The sequence below is a fragment of the Impatiens glandulifera genome, chromosome 8, assembly GCF_907164915.1.
Source record: "Impatiens glandulifera chromosome 8, dImpGla2.1, whole genome shotgun sequence".
Taxonomy (NCBI): domain Eukaryota; kingdom Viridiplantae; phylum Streptophyta; class Magnoliopsida; order Ericales; family Balsaminaceae; genus Impatiens; species Impatiens glandulifera.
The window spans coordinates 28,445,726-28,467,609 of record NC_061869.1 but is presented as its reverse complement, the minus strand read 5'-3'; the positions used below and the strand labels follow the sequence as shown (position 1 = coordinate 28,467,609).

At 32.1% G+C, this 21,884-nt stretch overlaps 1 protein-coding gene across 1 annotated transcript; it reads left to right on the top strand.

The window, feature by feature from the left end:
- The first annotated feature begins 11,817 nt into the window (after positions 1 to 11,817).
- LOC124911984 (zinc finger CCCH domain-containing protein 17-like) lies at positions 11,818 to 15,224 on the top strand. Its single transcript, XM_047452532.1, has 3 exons — positions 11,818 to 12,014; positions 12,340 to 12,450; positions 13,535 to 15,224. Exons 1-3 carry the CDS (start codon positions 11,943 to 11,945, stop codon positions 14,981 to 14,983), a joined length of 1,632 nt encoding a protein of 543 aa, XP_047308488.1. The 5' UTR covers positions 11,818 to 11,942; the 3' UTR covers positions 14,984 to 15,224.
- Positions 15,225 to 21,884: the final 6,660 nt, after the last annotated feature.

Here is a 21,884-nt window from a genome sequence, read left to right as displayed (position 1 = left end):
AACAAGAGGACAAAAAGTAGATTGACATAATGTGGTATGGTCTCCAAAGATTATTGCTCGTCACCAATTTATTCTCTAGCTGGTATACAGGAAAAGGTTGACAACAAAAGACATAATTAAAAAATACATAAACATTCCTGATATCAACTGTGTTCTATGTTCGGGAGTTGAGGAAAAACCATTTATTTGGGGAATGCTCTTTTGTAATACAAATTTGGAGGATGTATGCTGCAAACATGAACATCATCAACTTTCCAGGAATATGGGAAGAAATCCATGAGTGGATGAAGAATAAAGCAAAAAGAAGATCTTTCTATGTAAGTATGTTGAAATTCTACTTTGGAGCAGTAATCTACAATATCTGGAAAGAAAGAAATTCAAGAACTCACAGTGGAAGAAGTAGAATCGCTGAAGATATTTGGAGAGATATAACTTCAGATGGAAATGCACTCACTCAATCCTAGAGAGGAATCGAAAGGAATGAAGAGAATAAAAAGCTCTGCCAGATATGGGATATTTCGTTTGAGAAGGTCACAAGTAGAATAAAAGTAAAAACATTGTAGACTCTAATTGATTATTGTTATTGTCTGTAATTCAATTATTGTTTCATTGTCAAATCTAGAAATTGTCTAGATCTGATCCTAAACTTTTGTATTTTTTTCCTCTTTTGGGTTTTTTTTAATGAAATGGCACTAAGCTGTTTTCCCAAAAAAAAAACTAAATTTGATCAAATATCGAAAACGCCTTATATAAAACTGAACTAGTTAAATATTGGAAGGTCTTCTCCAAAATACCGAAGATGATAAAACTGGAAGCGCTTATCCAAAAACCGATTTGGACAAACTACCGGATGCGCCTCTTCGAAATGCCAAACTAGACATAAACCCATAGCGCTTTATATAAAATACCGAAGTTGATCAAATACCGAATTTGATCAACTACCGGATAGAAAATCGAGTGCACTTCTGCAAAGTCGAACATAAAACCGAGCGCGCCTCTACAAAGCCGAAGCCAAATAGAAAAATCGGACGTGCTTCTGCAGAAACCGAAGTTGATCAAATACCGAATTTGATCAACTACCGGACGGATTCCCTTTCAAGTTTTCTTCACTTTGACCCTACATAAAATCAATAACACTACTCAGTTTTATTGATATACTTAAAATTAATCATAAACTTTAACTTAATAGTATTTTTAATCATATGGATTACTAGTTAGTTTTAAATATTTTCTTGTTTTTAGTGACTTATTAATATTTTCATTTAATGCAAATGATACAATTGACGCAAATTATTATATGATGAAAAAGCAAGGCAAGACAGTATTATATTATATTATGGAAATTATAGTTAATGCTTTTATTTTTAAACTTTGACTGGGTGAGTTTCTATTGTATAATTAATTCATAATGTTTTTAATAGCAGCTACAATGGATGAATATACATGTATTTTTTTTTATCTTAAACCTTATTCAAATGTCCCTGTCTCACTTTGATCTTAACCGGCTATATGACTTCAACCAAACAAATATGAATGAAAAACATAAGAAAGAAAGTACTCTTAAACCATATAAATAGTTGTAAAAATGGTAACTTCATAAAATATTATTTTTACTAATAATTAGGCTCCAACTTTAATAATGTATTCCAATTTACATCTTGTTTTTCAATATTTTAACACAAATGGACATGAATGAACTGTACAAATGAGTAAATGCAACAATATCCTCATGACATTAGAAATCAACCAAATTAATCAAAAATATATGTACACTAGAAATCACCCAAATAATTTTTTTTAAATCACATACATTTGACATACAATCACAAAAAGTACTACACTTGACATTATATCACAACAATGTATTCTAAATAGATAAAACTTATAATTTTACAAATATTACTGCATCATTCTCTAATTTGTTCATCGGATATATTATAGCATCCTTCAGCCTCTTTCCTCTCAGAAGAACCAATATCAATTTATTGTTCCAGCTACAACAATAATAAATGTTTAAAATTATTCAATAATTAATCATAACATTCTCTAATTTAATAAAAAAAACATTTAAATATATGACTAAATACTATTTGTATAACAATAAATAACAATGGTGTATTTGATCAAAATATCGACGGTTGTGAATTATAATAACCCAAGTGTCTTGGATTTGAATTCACATAGGCTACTTGTGCATTTTGTGAAATCAATAAAATATGATAATTACATATTTGTTTCAATTTATTAATAAATATTTTAAAAGTAGGATTACAAATGTACATGAATATATGGTGCTAATAGAACTTGTGAAGCTTTAGTTCCAGATACACTCAAATTATCACCGTGAGTTATTAGCTAAAACAAAAAATATAGTTTTAGAAACTTTTGACATCAATTATAACATTATTGTCACTAAAATAAATCTAAACACAATTGTATTAAACCCAATATTAAACAAGCATGATTACGAATATACTTGAGAATGTGGTGCTAACATAATTTGTTAAACTTGAATTTCAGATATACTCAAACTATCAACAGATTCACCAAGTGCATGCGGATGTGTCAACAACTAAAACAAACAAAAAATAGTTTTAGAAACTTTTCACACCAATTACAACAATATTGCATAACTAAAAACAATTATAAACACTATTCACCAGCTGTAGATATTGTTCATCAGGCACACATAAATAGACCTGTCTAGTGATGGTTGATTGAACTTTTTCAAAGGTTTCCTCTTTTTTGAAATCTTTTCTAGGCCACCTTTTAATCTCTTGCCCGAAACTGTTTTTTTATTCCCTTTTGCCAAAGAATTCCCTTCATCAATTTCTATCTCCTCTTTCTTGCTTGTTTTAAAATTCCAATAGGATGTTGTAAACAAAGAACACCATGATTTGATTTGAAATCATCTTTTAACTCCATATATCGACGATTTTCAAGAATCCTTTTAAAATGATAAAAATACTAAAAACTTGTGTTTATAAGAGACATACTTTTTCACAAGGTTGTTCAAACTTTCAACTCTTAGGGTTGTAGTTATATATGCAGAAAACATGTGTCGTGCATACACCAAAGCCCACTTCTCTCTAATATAAAATATACACTTCACCCAATCATTATTTTCTAGTGAATACTTGTTCAACATCATGGACCATGCTTCAAAAAAGTCTTTCTCTTCATCGAATTCATATACACATGTGGAAAAACCCTTAGCAAACCCTCTAAACTCGGAAAAACACCACTCAAATGTATAGCGGAATTATGATAAATATGCCAAATATACAATCGATTATGTGTTGTTGGCCATGTAGAAGTTAAGGCCTTTTCCATGGCTGCATCTTGATCTGTAATTGTTGTGCGTTTTCTCCCACCCGTAGTCTCAACAAATGTATCGAACAACCATTCAAACGTCAACGAACTTTCATCATACAATAACGCAACACCAAAAACTATTGATTACTTATGGTGATTAACACCTATAAATAATGCAAGTGGACGGCCCTCATTGTTCTTCATATATGTTGTATCCCAACAAACATCTCCAAAGTTATAATAATCAACTCTCATTTTTGCATCAGACCAAAAGTTATTTGTTATCAAAGCATCATCGTCAATTTGAAGAGCATAATAAAAGCTACTATCACTAGATTTTTATTTTTGTAAATATTCTAAAACACCTCCTATGTCTCTAACCATCATACTTCTTGTTCTTTTGAACGCAAGTAATTTCTGTAATCTTCAAGAATAAAACCTACAAATTGTTTTCCTCTCATTTGTCTTGTAATGAGATCATGAGATACTTTTGGAGGAATTCCAACGTCACTTGTCATTTCAATCTGTATTTTAGCTAAAGAAGATATTTTTGTGGCTTCTATGTAGGTGAGTCTTGTTTGGACTTGAAAGATGATTATTATGCTCTTTTAAAACTTGCACCACAATAAACATGCCACTTGTTCGGTTACAAATCTTTATTTTAGCTTCACAACCTACTCTTGTTTCAGGCCGACTGTTTTTCACATAAACTGATCGTTTATCTTTTTCCCTCTTACCTTAAGCACTACAACAAAAGACCCTATCCAATATTTTAACCAAATTATCACATATAATGACTACAAGATTTTCTTATGCCAAAACCAGAACTCTTAGAATATGCCAAATAAAAGTCATACGTTTTTTCTTCAGTCTCAAACTCCATTCCTAATTGTGGTACAAAGTCTTTTATGATAAATGTATCATTTTTATCCAAATCTATATGAAGCGGAAAACAATATTATCATTTATACATTAAGAAAAAATCTCATTATTATATTCTAACCTTTGTTGATAATATTAACATCCTTTTCTGTACGATCTTCAATTTCATCAAAATTTAAAGTCGACAACTCGTAGATTCACCTTCCATTATATTACTACAATCCTGAAAAAAATTACCATATAGACCAGCCTTCTAAACACAAGTTACTATGTTGACAGAACAGAGGATGCTCAAGAAAATGAGGCTGAAGTTAATCAGCCTGAGATTACCAGATCTGAGGGGGAACCCTCAAAAGACAAAGATGCAGAAGAAGAGAGTTCCTCGTCTGAGGGGGAACATGATCAAAATGCTATTTAAAGATTCTAAAGGACAACGGATAAGACGTGCAGTTTAATGGATTGTGAAAGTTAGACGTGTGGTCTAACTCCTTTAGACTAGTCTGAATTGGAACGGAATTAGACGTGCAGTCTAACTCATGGAGTTAGACGTGCAGTCTAACTGGTGAAAGTTAGACGTGCAGTCTAACTCCTTCAGATTAGTCTGAAGTGACTGTAATTAGACGTAAGTCTAATCCCTTTAGACCAGGTGGTCTAATGGAATATGTTATTAGACGGGGACGTTTGATTTCATTAGACGAGTTCGTCTAATTGAAATACGTCTAATTGCTTGCTTAAGCAGTTGCTTGAAGCTAGCACCCGCCTACCCACGTGCTACAGTTGTACCTTACTCCTGCTCCACTTTCTAGTGAAGATCTGTATGACAGCCCGATGCAACCAATCAATAAATGACACATAAGCGAATATCCTTCCCACTACTTGTTTTGCTGAGGAATATTCGGTGCACTACATGTTATGTACGGATATGATCCTTGTATTCAGAGTCTGTTGTGTACTATGTAGGCGTTCCAATGGAAGAGTGCCACGTATCATTCTGAAGATTCGACCGTTGGTACCTATGCATATTTAAAGATTCTAAAGGACAACGGATAAGACATTGGACGGAATTGTAGAGAGTGAATCTATCTTGATCATCTTGCTTACTGAATTACTGAGAAATCAAGCTTTTGAATATTCATACTGTGAGTTGCTTTCCTGATTGTACTGTGTGTTAATCAAGAGAGAGATAGAATCAAAGCAACCTTTAGCTGAGTGATATTCTTCATATTATAAGTTGAACAGAGTGTGTTCTGTTCAACAGTGAGCTAAGTGTGTGCAAACTGTATTTGATTCAAATCATATTATAGTGAATCCTTCCGGTGGTTGGAAGAAGGGGTGACGTAGGAGAGTTTGCTCCGAACATCCATAAACAAACTATTGTGTTGTTCTTATCTGTCATCTTCTTATTTTTTCTCTTAAGCTTCAAACCTAAGTAAACATTTCCGCACTTGATTCTGTTTCTAGTGTTTACAAGGGTTTACGTAGAATAGAAAGTGAATCAAATCTCTAACAAAATTTCCTTCAAACTGTTTTTCATAAGCCTTCATCAATCGCCAGACCCCGTCTCTATTGATAAAGTCGATCCTATCATTATTGTAGTGTGACATTTTAAGTAAAATTTTGGATTCACGTACATATGAATTTGGTTGCCTAATAGCTACGATAAGATGCTTTCAAAGTAAAAAATAGTTTGACGCTTGCATTTGTGTATATGTAACAAATATAGGTAGTTCAAAATGTCATTCTTTACCATAATTGATAATAAACTCTTACAAAATAATGATTAACTAGTTGAATGAAATATTTAGTTATAATTAAGTATATGTAGTATAAGAAAGCTATTAAATAGCTCCCTACACTTCAAAACAAGTTTAAAATCAAACCAGATTTTTGATCACAAACTGTTTTGAACAAATTAATCATCATCCAGGTCGATTTATACTTTGAGATGATGATCAACATGTTTCTGGGAGCTTTGTGAAGCTACCCAAACCCTTGAATAAAAATTCTGTGCTAAAAAAAATTAAAAAAAGTTGAACCTTGTTGTTCTTGAGGACCGAGGCCTATTTGCCTAGGACCGAGAGATCTGATCAAGGATCCTCGGTCCGGACCAAAACCTAGGATCGAGACCTAGGACCAAGAATTTCAATAGGACCGAGAGGTCCGACTAATGTTCTTGAGCTAAGAACGAAAGGATGGATCGATATTTATGAGCTAAGATCAATGAATCCGACAAAGGATCCTGACCTAGGACCGGGAATCCCAAACCTTAGGACCAAGAGGTCAAGCCTTGGGATCGAGAATCCCAAACCCTAGGACCCAAAGATCCGACCTTGGGACCGAGAATCCAAAACCATAGGACTGAGAGATCAAACCTTGGGACCGAGACTCCCAAACCCTATGACCAAGAGGTTTAACCTTGGGACCAAGTATCCCAAGCTTGGGACTGAGAGCTCCTAAACCCAACACCGAGGAACTTAGCATAGAGCTAGCCTAAGATTGAGAGGTTTATACACCTTGACTGAGAAACTTAGTCTAGGGCTAACCTATGACCAATATGTTTATACACCTAGACCGGTAAATCCCAGCCAAGGACCGAGAGTCCTTAGCACCTAAGTTGAGGGTCTCTAGACCCCGACCAATAAAAACGAACCCGAGGCTTAAGACTTCGATCCTAAGGCCTGTTTGCTTCCACGTTTTAAAACGCAAAATTATTTTACTAATTTTGGGACCCCAAACCATTTTCTAAAATCCCGAAAAATTGGAAAATGATTTCTAAATATTTTTGGGATATTTCCCATAAAAAATATTTTGACTAATGCCTATTTAGTATTTATTTGTAAAACCTAACATCCTTAAAAAAACTAATGTTCTTCATGTATTTCCTTCCTAATCAACGTCAACAACATGTACCAATATTTAAATATTGATGTTCAAATACTTTAAAATAACGTTAAACCTAAACACATGATTATGACCGGAAGAATAATTGGTTAAAACTCAAACATTATACAACCGATTTTTAAAAGAAAACTTTATAAGTAGATATCGTTTTTTAAAATGGGTACGGAGGATGAAGCACGAAAGCCATTTCCTATGTATTACCAAACTACGAACTAAAAGAAAGCTCTGTTCAATACGTTTGTATACGTATTCCAACTTTTATTTATTTTCAAAAATCAATGGGCGACTCTGTTTCAAAATAAATAATTGTTAGAATCGACTTCAACAATAGAAGGGGGAGGGTTGAATATTGTTGAACTAATTTTCGATTTCAATGCGATTTCAATCCTATTAAAGATTAAAATTTGTTTCTATTCTTCGACAAATCATCGCAAACTCTTGAACGTATTCAATTGCGGAAATGCTTGCTAGATTTGAAGCAGTAGATTACGGACTAAGAGATGCAGTAAATAAATAACACAAGAGTTTTATGGATGTTTGGAGATAAAACTCCTACGTCACTTCTTCCTCTTTTTCCAAAAGAATTTCACTAGAAGACTTTGGTTTGTATAGCGTCTACACAAACCCAGTCATAACTCAGGTCTTAACAACTGTCTGTTATGAACTCCTAGTTATCACTCTGTTGAATAAACAACGTTCTGTTAACTTACAATGCTGAATATACTCTCAGATATTACAAATAAATTATCTCTCAGCTTAGCGTAATGAAATACATAATGCACTTGTGAAAGATGAGCTAAAGAGAGAGTAAATTGATCGAGAGTTGTGAAGCTTGTTGTTGTTCAACTTGTTATCTGTATCTATAGTTTGCCGTTGTACTCTAGAGCCTTTATATATTGACGCGTAGCAACGGTCGAATTTAATTCTTAGATACGTGATTTGACCGAGAGGCCAGATATTCAGGGATCTGCCGTTCAGAAATCCAGAGATTCAATATTGTACTTTGATGTTCTTTTATATTAAAACGTAACAATGGCCGAATCCGTTCATATATACGTGTCAACTTTCTAATGGTTGTACGTGACAGTTGTACACTTTGGCGTCTTAAGCTGATGAGTCAGCCCGCTAAAAGCGAGCGCTGCTGATAAGCTATGCTAATAAGAAGGTGCTTTTTTAGACGTCTGTTAGTACTAGGTTACTGTTAACGCTTTCTTCAGACTGCTGTTGAAGCAAGGCTGTTGTTAGCGCTTCTTACGACTGCAGCTGTAACAAGACTATTGTTAGCATTTCTTCAGACTACTGTTGAAGTAAGACTATTGTTAGTGCTTCTTCAGACTGTTGCTGAAGCAAGGCTGTTGTTAGCGCTTCTTCAGACTACTACTGAAGCAAGGTTGGTGTTAGCGTTTCTTCATACTACTGCTGAAGCAAGGCTGATGTTAGCGTTTCTTCAGACTGCTGCTGAAGCAAGGATGCTGCTAGCGTTTCTTCAGGATGCTGTTGAAGCAAGGCTGTTGCCAGTGTGCTGAAGTCAACTCTACTGTTGGTAACCCTGCTGTCAATGCCTCTTCAGCTCTGCTGACGTCAGCTCAGCTGCTCGCGCCTTTTTAGTTTTACCTATGCATTAAACATTTGTAGAACTTACTTTTATTCAATTATCAACGCATTATCAAAATTATGTCGTATTGATTAAACTTAATTTTATTGTCCTAAGTTCATTTTAATTAATTAATGTATTTTTCTTAGTTCAACTTAATTAATTATTTACTTTTTAATTAATTTCCCTTTTTTAATTTAATTTAATCTAACAATAATCTTTTAAATTAATTATGTTTAACTAATTTAAATTAAATGATTTTTAAAAAATCAAATTGTAATTTGATTAAAGTATATCCCCAAATTATTTAAAATTGAATCCCGGAATTAATTATTTTTAATTAATCTTACAAAGTTGTGAGGAATCAATGAAATCTTTTTAAAATAATGTTTTATTTTAAAAGAAAATTTCCTACAAACAAACCGTTGTTGAATTTCTCGAACTTCGAGCTTTTCACGGAAATATAATGTAATGGGGTTTTTTGGAGTTACAATAACGTCAATACCAAGAAGCGTGACTAGGACTAAAAGAATAATTGATTAAAATAAAACGTTATACAACCGAGTTTTAAAAGTCAACTTTATAAGTAGAGACCGTTTTTAAAACGGGTAAGGAGGATGAAGTATGAAAACTTTTCCCGAGTATCATTATACTACGAACTAAAAGAAACTATAGTCAATACGTTTGTATATGTATGCCATTTTTATTGATTAAAAAAATCAATTAATGACTCTATTTCAAAATAAATAATCTTTTAAATTAATTATGTTTAATTAATTTAAATTAACATATTTCTAAAAATCAAATTGTTATTTGATTACCGTAAATCCTCAAATTATTTAAAATTAACCCGAAATTAATTAATAATTTTAAAAGCTGTCAAGATCATTAAAAATATTTTTAAAATAATGTTTTATAAAAAATATTTGACATGCAAATCGATATTGAAATTCTTGAACCTCAAGTTTTTAACGCAAACACAAGTTGACACGCAAATCATTTGTTCGTTCCATCCTTATTGTTTCTTACTTGACAAGTAACCATTATTTTTTCAACAACAAAAGTCACACTTTTATCAAAACTGAGGCCTTTATCCTCTTGATTTCTTATGTGGAGAGTACTAAAATTTTCTGTTTTATTTTCATCAATGTATCGTTTCATCTCAACATTAAAAACATAGTATATGCTTTGTAAACGGTAGGAGATGGATCAACAACAAAGATCTGATCTATACTATGCTCATAATGATCATTGAGCCCCGTAAGAAATTGAATCAATTTGTCATATTCATTATTTTGAGCATTATGCTCCTGCATTTCAGTAGAATAATGATTTTAACCTTTTTGACTCATTTCATAAAAGTTTAATTTTGGAGTAATACCTTTATATGGTTAGAGAATCATATTTCATATTTGTGATTTTTTTATTCCAAATCTTCTACGATTGTTGTTCTTTTCATAACGCTCTTTGATCTCAATCTATAGCTCTTTAGTTTTTTCAGTTACTTGGATTTGTCTTTGAATCTCACTTGATATTGAATTCGTGATCCAAGAACGGACCATTGCATAAACTATCTTCATTGTACTACATCAACTTCATTTTTCGGACTAGGACATGAACCATTCAAAAGCCCTAATTTAATTATATCTTTTAGGACTAACATAATTGATTTGCACTAGCTGTAATAGTTGAACTTTGGTAGAAGTTTTGAGTGGAGAATGATGTTCGGATTATCAACACTACGGAGTACTAGATGATTAATATTGTACTTCCTTTTTTACTTTTCTCACAATGTTTCGCTTCCCGTTACGCCTTCTCTTACCGCTCCACTTCCAGCCATGGTGAGTTTCATTATCAATTAAATAGTGAATATTTCACCCAATGAACTTTGATACCATGTTAAGCAATGAACAAGTTAGATGAATTAACATTTGGCATTTCTTAAGAGATCGGGGAACAAACGCATGACTCTTAAAAAAAAAAAGTTTCATCATTATAAATACTTAAAATAAATAATCAAATAAGTCTCCTCAATTATGAGGTACACTTAAAATGAGAAAAATAAAAAATGCAAATAATAGAATAGTAGCAATTCTTTACAACATGATTTAACATAATCTTTTGAATAATGAAATGTGGGGATTTCAATTATAATTATAATATTTAAAGTATTTTTTTGAACTGATATGTGTTAAACATTAGTTTCACTTTTAATTGTTGTAGGGTGACATTTTAAGTAAATTTTTGTATTCACCTATATAGATAGGAATTCGGTTGCCTAATAGTTTACCAAGTACAATAAGATAAAGATGCTTTCAAAGTAAAAAAATAGCTTGAAGGTTGCATTTGTGTTTATGTAACAAATATAGTTAGTTTAAAATGTCATTCTTTACCATAATTAATAATCAACTCTTACAAAATAATGATTAACCAGTCAATAAAATATTTAGTTTTATTTGTCTACCACAAATGTAAATATCAGTAGTTTTAATTTTTTTTTGATTTATTAATAAAACGTTATAGTTTTCTCGAAAACGACCAAACTGTTGCTAAACCGACTACAAGCCGATTTTGCATTTTTTGAAATACATCTTTCGGTTTAGTAGGACGATTTTAATAATAAAATTCGAGGGTTTGACCTAAAACCATAAATTATGTTATTAAACATTTTAGTATAGAGAACATGAAAGTTTTGACAGGAATATGTAGAGAAATGATGTGTCATCACTCCATTGGATTGAAATTTTAAAATTCTCTCTCTAATTACATTTTCAATCCAATAGAAGGTTAACAAATCATTTCCCTACATATTCATGTTCTCTATCGTTCCCCTTTTAGTATATACATACGAAGAAAACTGCGAAACAAAATCAATTTTTTTCTTCATTTTTCATAAAAATAGTAAAAGTTAAAACTAGGACATATACATTTCTAATTTGAATGAAATTCAGTCTTATATTCTGAAACTGTATTTGTAAAATTATTGACCAATTTATGAGCTAGATTCCTATTATTTTTTTTTCAAAATTTGTGTGGATTATTATTCAAATAATTTAGTTTCTTCCCAAAGATAAATAAATTAGTAAATATTTGGCCCACATAAGTAAGAAGAAAAAATTGAAGATCAAAATACCAAAAACTGCAAACCTACAACAACCACCTCACTCTCTCCTCCTCTCTTCTTAGATTAATATTTCTCTCTCTCTCTCTCTCTCTCGCCGCCTCTGCGATTCCGGGACGAGGGAAGAGGATGGACGACGAATTTCTCAAACGGAGCACCGATTGCGTCTACTTCCTAGCTTCTCCCCTAACCTGCAAGAAGGTAATTTCCTCTTCTTCTTCTTTTCCCATCTATCTCCATTCATGTACTTCATTCATCGTTCTGCTCTTCCATTCAAACAAATTCAACTTTTTTTTCCTCTTCGAAACTCTATTTCATGATGAATTCGTTTGTTTGTCGACGTTCAAACCTGGGCTTTATTTCGTATTCCTCATGACGTTCTATCGAGTCTACGTGGAAGGATTAGGGTTTTGTACTTTTGAGATCTAATATATATCTTCCACTTGATCGATTTGTATTTTTTTTTCTGTTTAATCCATGCATTCTAATTGAATTGCTCTATATATCTTGTTAATTTCTTATCCAGGGCATTGAATGTGAGTATCGACACAGTGAAATTGCTAGGCTTAACCCTAGAGATTGCTGGTACTGGCTTTCAGGAAGCTGTCTTAACCCTGGTTGTGCATTTCGACATCCTGTAAGTGAGATAGATATAAAGGAAATCATTCATACATGTTTTCTAGTGCTAGTTTATTCTGTTTGTAAAATTTTCAGATCTGTTACATACTTACATTCAATAAGTGTACTAAGTACCAAACTCCAAACTTTATATCTCACTGTGTTTAGTGGTTGTCTTAGTGAGAATGATAAGAACGAACGCATAATTGCACAGATCAATCGCAGAACTCTAATGCGAACAAGGAGATGTGATATTGTTTTTAACAGAGAACAGGATATTTATGTTCGTTTCATGATTAGGGTTCTGTCTTTTCTTCCTCAATTTCTCTGAATAGAATGTGGCCATCTTTTATTTTGTTGTATCTATCTTTCGCGTTGGTTTTAGCCATTCAAAAAGAAATGCATAATTAGTGCTGTTAGATTCTTAATGGTTCCAAAACGGTTTGACTTTTACATACTCCGTTCCATGTTTTGTAGCATCTGTACTAGGAAATTCGATTAATATGCAGTTAATTGGGTAACAAAGTTCACGTCGATTGAAGACGAATGGTTAACATAACGCATTTGATTTTGTTCTTTACACATACAGGATTCATATAGTTTCTGTTAGCGACAAGTTGGGTTTTCATTGGTTGGTTTACAATGATCCTATTTAGAAACTAGTATTTTGTCACGACGACAATCTCATTGTTAAATTGATAAAGTTAAAATTGGAAGTGGGTTTTTCTTTTTATTATAAGATTTTGTTTTATCATGATGGGATTTTTTTTAATCATGATTTAGATTTGGTTGCTTCATTTGTCATACAAATTATTTTCTTTGATCATCATTCGTACTATAGTGCAATTGAGAGATTTTGTTTTCTCAATCATGATCCAATTATTTGTTGATCTTTGTGTAGATTTTCCAGATTTTATATTTTAACAAAACACCCAAATTGAATTTGAAATTCCTTAGGATTTTATCCAAACGACTACTTGAAAGGTTTGAACTATCATCGTATATTGTTGATCCCTAATGTTTTTTATAATTGTTGGGACATTTTTTGTGTTATATCCTTTGCATTGAAGTCCTCTGTTCTTAACAATATTTCTTCTTTACAGCCATTAGATGCCGGTGCAGAAGTATCATCCGAAGTGACTCCTTCTCAAAACCAGAGTGCCCCAACTTCAAGCAAGGTTAACGTTCCATGTTACTTTTTCTTCAACGGAACCTGCAACAAAGGTGATCGTTGCAGTTTCTCACATGGACCCGATGACAACACACCTGCTCGGAAATCCCTAAAGATTCCTACAGCCGTTGATACCATTTCTTCACAAACCAGAAAGAATCCTGAAACTAACTCTGAGCCACATCATGACCTGTTTAAAAGCAATTCAAGACAAGTAGTCGAGACACAGACCCAAACACCTGTCATCATCCCCACCAAAGAGGATGTTCGCTTGTCGGCACCCCCCACCAACAATTTCACTTTTAACGTTCCCGTGCAAACACATGAAGATGACAGTGGAGAATTTATGTCGGAAGTGTTAAATCGCCCGACTACAATTTGCGTAATTCAAAGTCCACGGGACCAAGGTGGGGATGGACATTTCGATGGAGAAGATCGGTTGGAATCATCTCCCGGTTTTGATGTTCTTGTTGATAATGGATCCGACGACGCCGAATATGAGGATGGACAAGACTACACATTAGGGTTAGACCATGGACTCGACGCAGACGGCCGAGAACTCAACGGTCAATACGGTCGCTATGATTACGAAGAACCTATCGAGTACGATCCCGAATATCCCCACATGGGTAACAATTCGCGCGAAGACGAAATCCGAGATTCTTATCCCCAAATTAACGACGAAAACGAATACTCCTCGGGAAGACGAACGAGGGAAAGATTGTCAGCTCCGATTTTCACCCGAAAAAGAAAGAATTTCCCCGCTGATTATCCTTCTGATGACAATAGAATGGTGGATCTCAGATACCATCTTGAAAACCGCAAGCAAACTAACGGAGGATCTTCAGGACAATTTGCAAGAAGGCAGAACGCTCATCATCCACAGCGTTTGGGTTATGAAAATAGGTCCGGGTCTCGAAGGCAACAACAACAACCGGCATGGAGGCCTCAGAGGAAGTTGAACGAGGAAGGCGTCAATTTACTTAACGAGAATGGTTGGGATCGAGGGGGAGGAGGGTATAGGATGAATAGGCCGTCTAATAATAATAATAATGTGAGAGTCAGTGGAGGGCAAGACTTGAATGTAGAGAACAACTATATTTCATCAGAGGGTTCTGGAATGGGAACTCCTGTTCCGTGGAAGAGAAGATTGGGAGAAAGATCGGATTTATTTACAAGGCCGAAGACATTAGCGGAGATTAGAGAAGAGAAGGAGAAGTTTATTGGAGGAGAAACTACAACAACAATGGGAAGGGAAATGATGGTATGCGAAGATTTTGAAGCTCCGAAACCTTTAAGCGAGATTCTCAAGGACAAGAATCGGCTCGCTTCAGTTGTGGAAGCGAAAGAGGTTGGAAATGGAAGCAGCCAGCTTAGCTAGACTATCGATTTCTTTCAACTATTGTGGGCAAGATGAAGATGATTTGTCTCGTTTTTCCTTTATGTGTGTTTTGTTGTGGAAGAAAGAAAGGAAGATAATTTTTTTAAACTTTTATTTTTCTTTTATTTTTTTTTTTGTACTAGTAGTGATTAAAATGGAGCTAGCTACCATTAGTTTTGAAGACATTTTTCTTTCTTTCATAAGGAGCTAATAGTAACAATGGATTGTTGGTTGGTTGTTTCCTTCCTATTAAAAAAATACATGCCAGTCAGTTTAAGATACAATTTTGGGGCTTGAAGTTCATTTATTTTAATCTTCTTTTTCTTTTGTTTCGATATATTGTTTTAGTTAGTTCATCTGATTTTGCTTGTTTAAGAGTTTTTTAGTATTATTTTTGTATATTTAAATTATTTTTTGTGATATATATATATTTTGAATTTTAAGAAAGTGACTATTCATAGTTTACCCCTTCAACTAAATTTTTTTAAATATACCGGTTTTAAGAATTTTGAATGAGAATACTGTTTTTTCAGCTTGAACGTAATGCTATTTGATCGGTGATCAAAGGAAGCCGCTAAGCTTAGTTGGCTGAAGTCTACACTTTCGAAACCGGTCTTAGCTCAAGTTCTTCTTGGATCTCTTAACACAATTTCATGCACCGCCCTTATGTGACAGGGACTCATTAACAGAAGAAAATGAGATTGTTTTCTTAAAGGGACCTTACACTTTTGTCCCTTTATGAGAAATATGGTTTTGTTGAGCTTTCTCTCTTAAGTTCATTGAAACTACTATAAGTTATATTTATAATATTAAATATGATGGATATTTTTGTTGTTTTAACTAATTTAGTTTTAAAATAGAACTTATTTGATGTGAATTAATTTTATGGAAATGAAAAGAGAAAATGAAACTCACAACCATTATTTTATGTGGGTTATTTGAGATTATTTACAAATAATTAAAGATAAAAGGAAAAATTCAACTTAGGGCAGAACAAATGATTTAAGAAATTCTAGTGCAAACTAAACTAGCAAATAAAAACAAATTATTACTAGACTAAACTTTGATAATATTTCAATCTTTTAAAAGAAATAGTAACTTTTTATTAGGGGTACTGTGTTTTTAAGATAAAACTATATATATACATTGTTCAGGGTTCAACTTCTCCCAAATGCATATTTTTATGGACTTTTTTCTAAACTAAACTTAAGTCCACCTTTATATTAAATTCAGGCTCACCCAAACGTCTAGAAACAGTTTTGATGACTAAATGAAATGAGTATAAGCAATATTGGAATGACTTAGATGTGTAATAGACTTTGAATCTAAAAGAGGAATAAAAATTTGCAATTGTGGATGAAGAATATGACTAAGACGATCTTTGAATTTCGATAAATGGGAAGCCCATTTTTTGTTTATAATTCGGTTGTACATTGAAATAGAATGTTTTCTTAATCTAATTAATTTGAAATTTTGACAAGTTATTAAATAAAAATTTAGAAAGTGTTGAATCTAAATTTTATTTTCGAAACAATTTTGATGTTGAGAAGATTGATGCTAGATTTTGATATTTTGATACATACATCATAGTAGAAATTGGTTTCTAATATCTTAATATCTTGGTCAAGTTACTAAAAGTAGTCTTTCAAAACAGTGTTTGTAATTGTCTTTTGGTCATGGTCAGATGGTCTAATGATCCAAATGCCTTAAAAGTTATCAAATCACAATTCAATATTTTGTCAACTATGAGTGAACATATAGCTGTTTCTAATTTCAGTATATTGAAGAGTCGATTTTGGTAAGAACTCAAGTGTGACAGATTTGAATTTTTTTTTTTTTTAAATTTGTCAACTTATCTTTCAATAAGTTTAATACTTAATTTCCTCTTCATAAAATACCTCAACTTTTGCAAACATTAAATTAATTTTTTTTTCAATGATGGAGTGCACTTTGCACAAAACCTAGTTAATTTGAACTTCAAATTTATCTAAACATAAAATGTGATAGAACATATTTCCAAATTTTGAAATCTACTTTAATTTGATGTTTCTGCTTAAATGAGCTGGAAAATGGTTTGTCCTTGAATGACTATATTTTAAATTTTTGCATTTAAATTAAAATCTAGAGGGTTCAGAATCGAATTAGTTCTCAAATTAACTTCAGGAAAACTATTTATTTTTTTATTTTATTCTCAATCTAATCTAACCTAACCTATTTTATTATTCATACACAGTTAGTTTTTTTTTTAAATTTATTTCTTTACATTTAAATTAATTATTAATATATTTAAATTATTATTTTTATAAATTTAATTATTTATATTTTAATATTTATATATATAAATTATTATTTTATAAATTCAATTATTTATATTTTTGATATATATATATACATATATTTAAATTATTGTTTTTTATAAATTTGATTATTTATATTTTAATATATATTTTAAATTATTATTTATATAAATTTAATTATGTATATTTTAATAATATTTACATTTCAGTTATTATATTATATAGCTTTTTATGTTTCATTAAATATTATATAAATGAGAATAATTTAAATATAAGGACAAAAACACAAATTAAGTGTCACAAAACAAAGTCGAAACATAACGAAATTAACCATTCGAGAAACAATAATAAAAACATAAGTGTTAGATTAAGTTAAAGAAAAAAATGGGGAATTAATATTAAAAGAGAAATCATTAACTAAGTTGAATTAAAAAAACGCTTTAATTAATTAAAATGAACTTAAGATAATAAAAATCAATACGACATGTATAGTTTTGATGATGCGTTAATAAATGAATAAAACTAAGTTCTGCAAATGTTTAATGCGCAGGTAGAGCTGAAAAGGCGCTGACAGCAAAACTGACGTCAGTAGAGCTAAAGAGGCGTTGGTAACAGTAGAGTTGAATTTAACATGTTGGCAGCAAACTTGCTTCAACAGTAGTGTTAAAGAAGCACTAGTAGCGGGCATGCTCCAACAGTAGTGTTGAAAAAGCGCTAGCAGCACCTTGCTCCAACAGCTGTTTGAAAAAGCGCTGGCAGCAACCTTGCGCTAACATCAGTTTGAAGAAGCACTGACAGTAGTCTTGTACAAGCAGCAACTTTGCGCTAACAGTAGTCTGAAGAAGCGCTGACAACAGGTTTGTTCAAGCAACAGTCTGAAGAAGCTCTGACAACAGTCTTGTTTCTTTAGCACATCGAGTAGCGAACATCAATGTTGCACCAACAGCTGTGTTGCGCTAACAGCCGAGTAGCGAACAGCAGCGTTGCACCAACAACTATGTTGCGCTAACAACAGAGTAGCAAACAATAGTGTTGCGCCAACAGCTGTGTTAACTATCAGCATACTACCACATCAACTTAATACGCCAAAATATACAACTGCCACATACACGATTATTCCACTAGCCTGTGCAGTACTATCCAGTACACCACGTTCTAACAAATATTCCGCGCACACAATCCCGTATGCCCATGATCTAAAGAATATTATTCTTATGCGTACTATCCCGTACACTTAGCGTACAACCATCGAAAAACTGACACATATCTACGAATTAGATTTGACCATTGTTACGCTTCAAATATAAAAGGCATCCGAGTACAACGAAGAATCTCTTGATCACCTAATCTCCTGACGAACTTGATCCTTTGATTTCTCTCTCTCTCTATAACAGTTAAGCATACATTTTATGCGTTGAGAGAAAATCTTTTGTATTACCTGATTTTGATGGAGACTTAGATTTTTCGATTCAAGGGCTTAGGTAGCTTCACATAGCTCCATGAACATTTATAACATCATCTTAAGGTATCAATCGACCTAAGTGATGATCAATTTGTTTAAAATAGTTTGTAGCAAAAAATTGGGATTTTAGTTTTAAAGATGTTTTGAGGTGAAAGAAACTAGATAATAACTTCATTATAACTCATATACTTAATTTATAGCAAAACAAGAACACTAACCGTTCGTTTGGACCAAATCAAGAACTCAAATATTTCAATTATTTTAAAAAATTTGATTTTGATCAAACATGATCAGGATGGATCAAACATGATCAAAACTGTTGTCTAGAATTATTACAATAATGTTGGGAAGTTTTATATGTAACTGTTTTTGAGAATTAGCCCAAGAACAGTAAACCCGATTTTTGGATTTTTCAAATTTTAATTTGAGTTTTTCTGTTTAAGGTCGATTGATTGATTCTAACCTAAACAGAAGTTTGAAAATTATCCTAGAATCGATTTCCAATCCTAAATTCAACAATTAGACAATATACAAACTTATGAAAATTAAAATATAAAAATTTCAATTTCAAACTGGAAGTATGAATTAAAGGGTGGTTGGAAGTATACCAAGGACAGGAGACACTACTTAGACCTTAAGGAAGTTTCTGGATACTCGGATCCAAGTTTTAAGGCCTGTAGAGAAATTCCGAAAAATTAAGAAGCTTTGAGCTTCATTGACGAATTTATGTATTTTTCAGATTGGAAGCTTGAGGGTGGATATCTTGACTTTGGATTTGTCCGGGGAGATTATTTATAGTCTCCCGAAGTCGTTTGATCCATCAAGTGGATCGAATTAGTAAAAAAACACTCAATTGTGTTTTGATTGTTTTGGTTCAGCTGGCCGGAATAGGGATGAATCATCCCTATTGCTGTAGAGGAAATGATTACTCTAGTATGGTGATTATTTCGTCTTTTGAATTAGCCGTTTTGGTTGAATGTGGAGAAAGTTCCATCAATGAAAATCAAAGATGGGACTTCGTCTATATCTTTTATGACGTCGTGACGTAGAAGACAATGGCGCCCAAAACGATGCAGTTTCGAGTGCAGACGCAGAGCAGTCCGATAGCCTTCCGTCTGTGTTCGGGTCGTTCTATTGTGTTCTGGATGACAAAGCTAACGTCCGCGTTAACCGGTCATCTACAGCTCGGGAACGTGGGTCTTAGGCTACAACGGGCTACGAGGGATGCTTATGGGCGTTGGATGAAAATCCAATGCTTATCTGATGGTCGTGGTTTCAGCTGTAGCCATTCTACAGAATTTCGACTACACCCGATTACAAAATTTATTTTTTATTTAAACCTTAAGGGATTGTTTGAAATTGATTTTTATTTCACCTTTTAGGCTTTGATTTTGATAATTTTAAATACACAAAATAATAAAATAAATATGGCAAATATTTTACCAATATATCTTTTTATTTTTTGGTATATTTAGGATTAAATAAACAATTTTTGTAGATTAAATGGGTAACCTTTCATCTTAAATTATTTATTGTTGCTCTCTTAATTTTTTCTAAAATTGTTTTTAGATAAAATTACTATAACATTTATTTCAAATAATTTTATATTTTAGTTTGGCCATTTTCCTTAATAATTAAGCCGAATAATTAAATCTAATGGATTGTTTTAATTAGATTTTGACATTTTAATTATTTTAATTTTATTTATGAGTTTTTTAGGATTATTTTTGTATATTTAAATTATTTTTTGTGATGTATATATATTTTGAATTTTAAGAAAGTGACTATTTATAGTTTATCATTTCAACTAAAAGAATTTTAAATTTACCGGTTCAATTTCTGTTTTTTCAGCTCCAGGAAGACTTACTTGATTTGAGGAGAAATCATTTCTTGAGCGTAATGCTATTTGATCGGGGATCATATAGGAAGCCGCTAGGTTTAGTTGGCTAAAATCTACACTTTCGAAACCAGTCTTAGCTCAAGTTCTTGGATCTTCGAGCACAAGTTCATGCACCACCCTTATGTGAGAGAGTAAAACTTATTAACAGAATAAAATGATAGTGTTTTTTTTAAGAGGGACCTAACACTTTTGTCCTCGTATAGAAAGATGGTTAGTTTTCTCTCTTAAACTCATAGAAGCTACCATAAGTTATATGACAGATATTTTTGTTGTTTAACTAATTTAGTTTTAAAATAGAAGTTATTTGATGTGAATTAATTTTATGAAAATTAAAGGAGAACATGAAACTCACCATCGTTATTTTATGTGGGTTATTTGAATTATTTATAAAAAATTAAAAATCACAAGGAAAAATTGAACTTAGGGCAGAACAAATGATTTAAGAAATTCTAGTGCAAACTAAACTAGCAAATAAAAACAAATTATTACTAGACTAAACTTTGATAATATTTCAATCTTTTAAAAGAAATAGTAACTTTTTATTAGGGGTACTGTGTTTTTAAGATAAAACTATATATATACATTGTTCAGGGTTCAACTTCTCCCAAATGCATATTTTTATGGACTTTTTTCTAAACTAAACTTAAGTCCACCTTTATATTAAATTCAGGCTCACCCAAACGTCTAGAAACAGTTTTGATGACTAAATGAAATGAGTATAAGCAATATTGGAATGACTTAGATGTGTAATAGACTTTGAATCTAAAAGAGGAATAAAAAATTTGCAATTGTGGATGAAGAATATGACTAAGACGATCTTTGAATTTCGATAAATGGGAAGCCCATTTTTTGTTTATAATTCGGTTGTACATTGAAATAGAATGTTTTCTTAATCTAATTAATTTGAAATTTTGACAAGTTATTAAATAAAATTTAGAAAGTGTTGAATCTAAATTTTATTTTCGAAACAATTTTGATGTTGAGAAGATTGATGCTAGATTTTGATATTTTGATACATACATCATAGTAGAAATTGGTTTCTAATATCTTAATATCTTGGTCAAGTTACTAAAAGTAGTCTTTCAAAACAGTGTTTGTAATTGTCTTTTGGTCATGGTCAGATGGTCTAATGATCCAAATGCCTTAAAAGTTATCAAATCACAATTCAATATTTTGTCAACTATGAGTGAACATATAGCTGTTTCTAATTTCAGTATATTGAAGAGTCGATTTTGGTAAGAA

Coding starts and splice junctions, on each gene's coding strand:
- LOC124911984 (XM_047452532.1), top strand. CDS start 11,943: ATGGACGACGAATTTCTCAAACGGAGCACCGATTGCGTCTACTTCCTA. Junction 12,015..12,339: donor CTCCCCTAACCTGCAAGAAG/GTAATTTCCTCT, acceptor TTTCTTATCCAG/GGCATTGAATGTGAGTATCG. Junction 12,451..13,534: donor GTTGTGCATTTCGACATCCT/GTAAGTGAGATA, acceptor TCTTCTTTACAG/CCATTAGATGCCGGTGCAGA.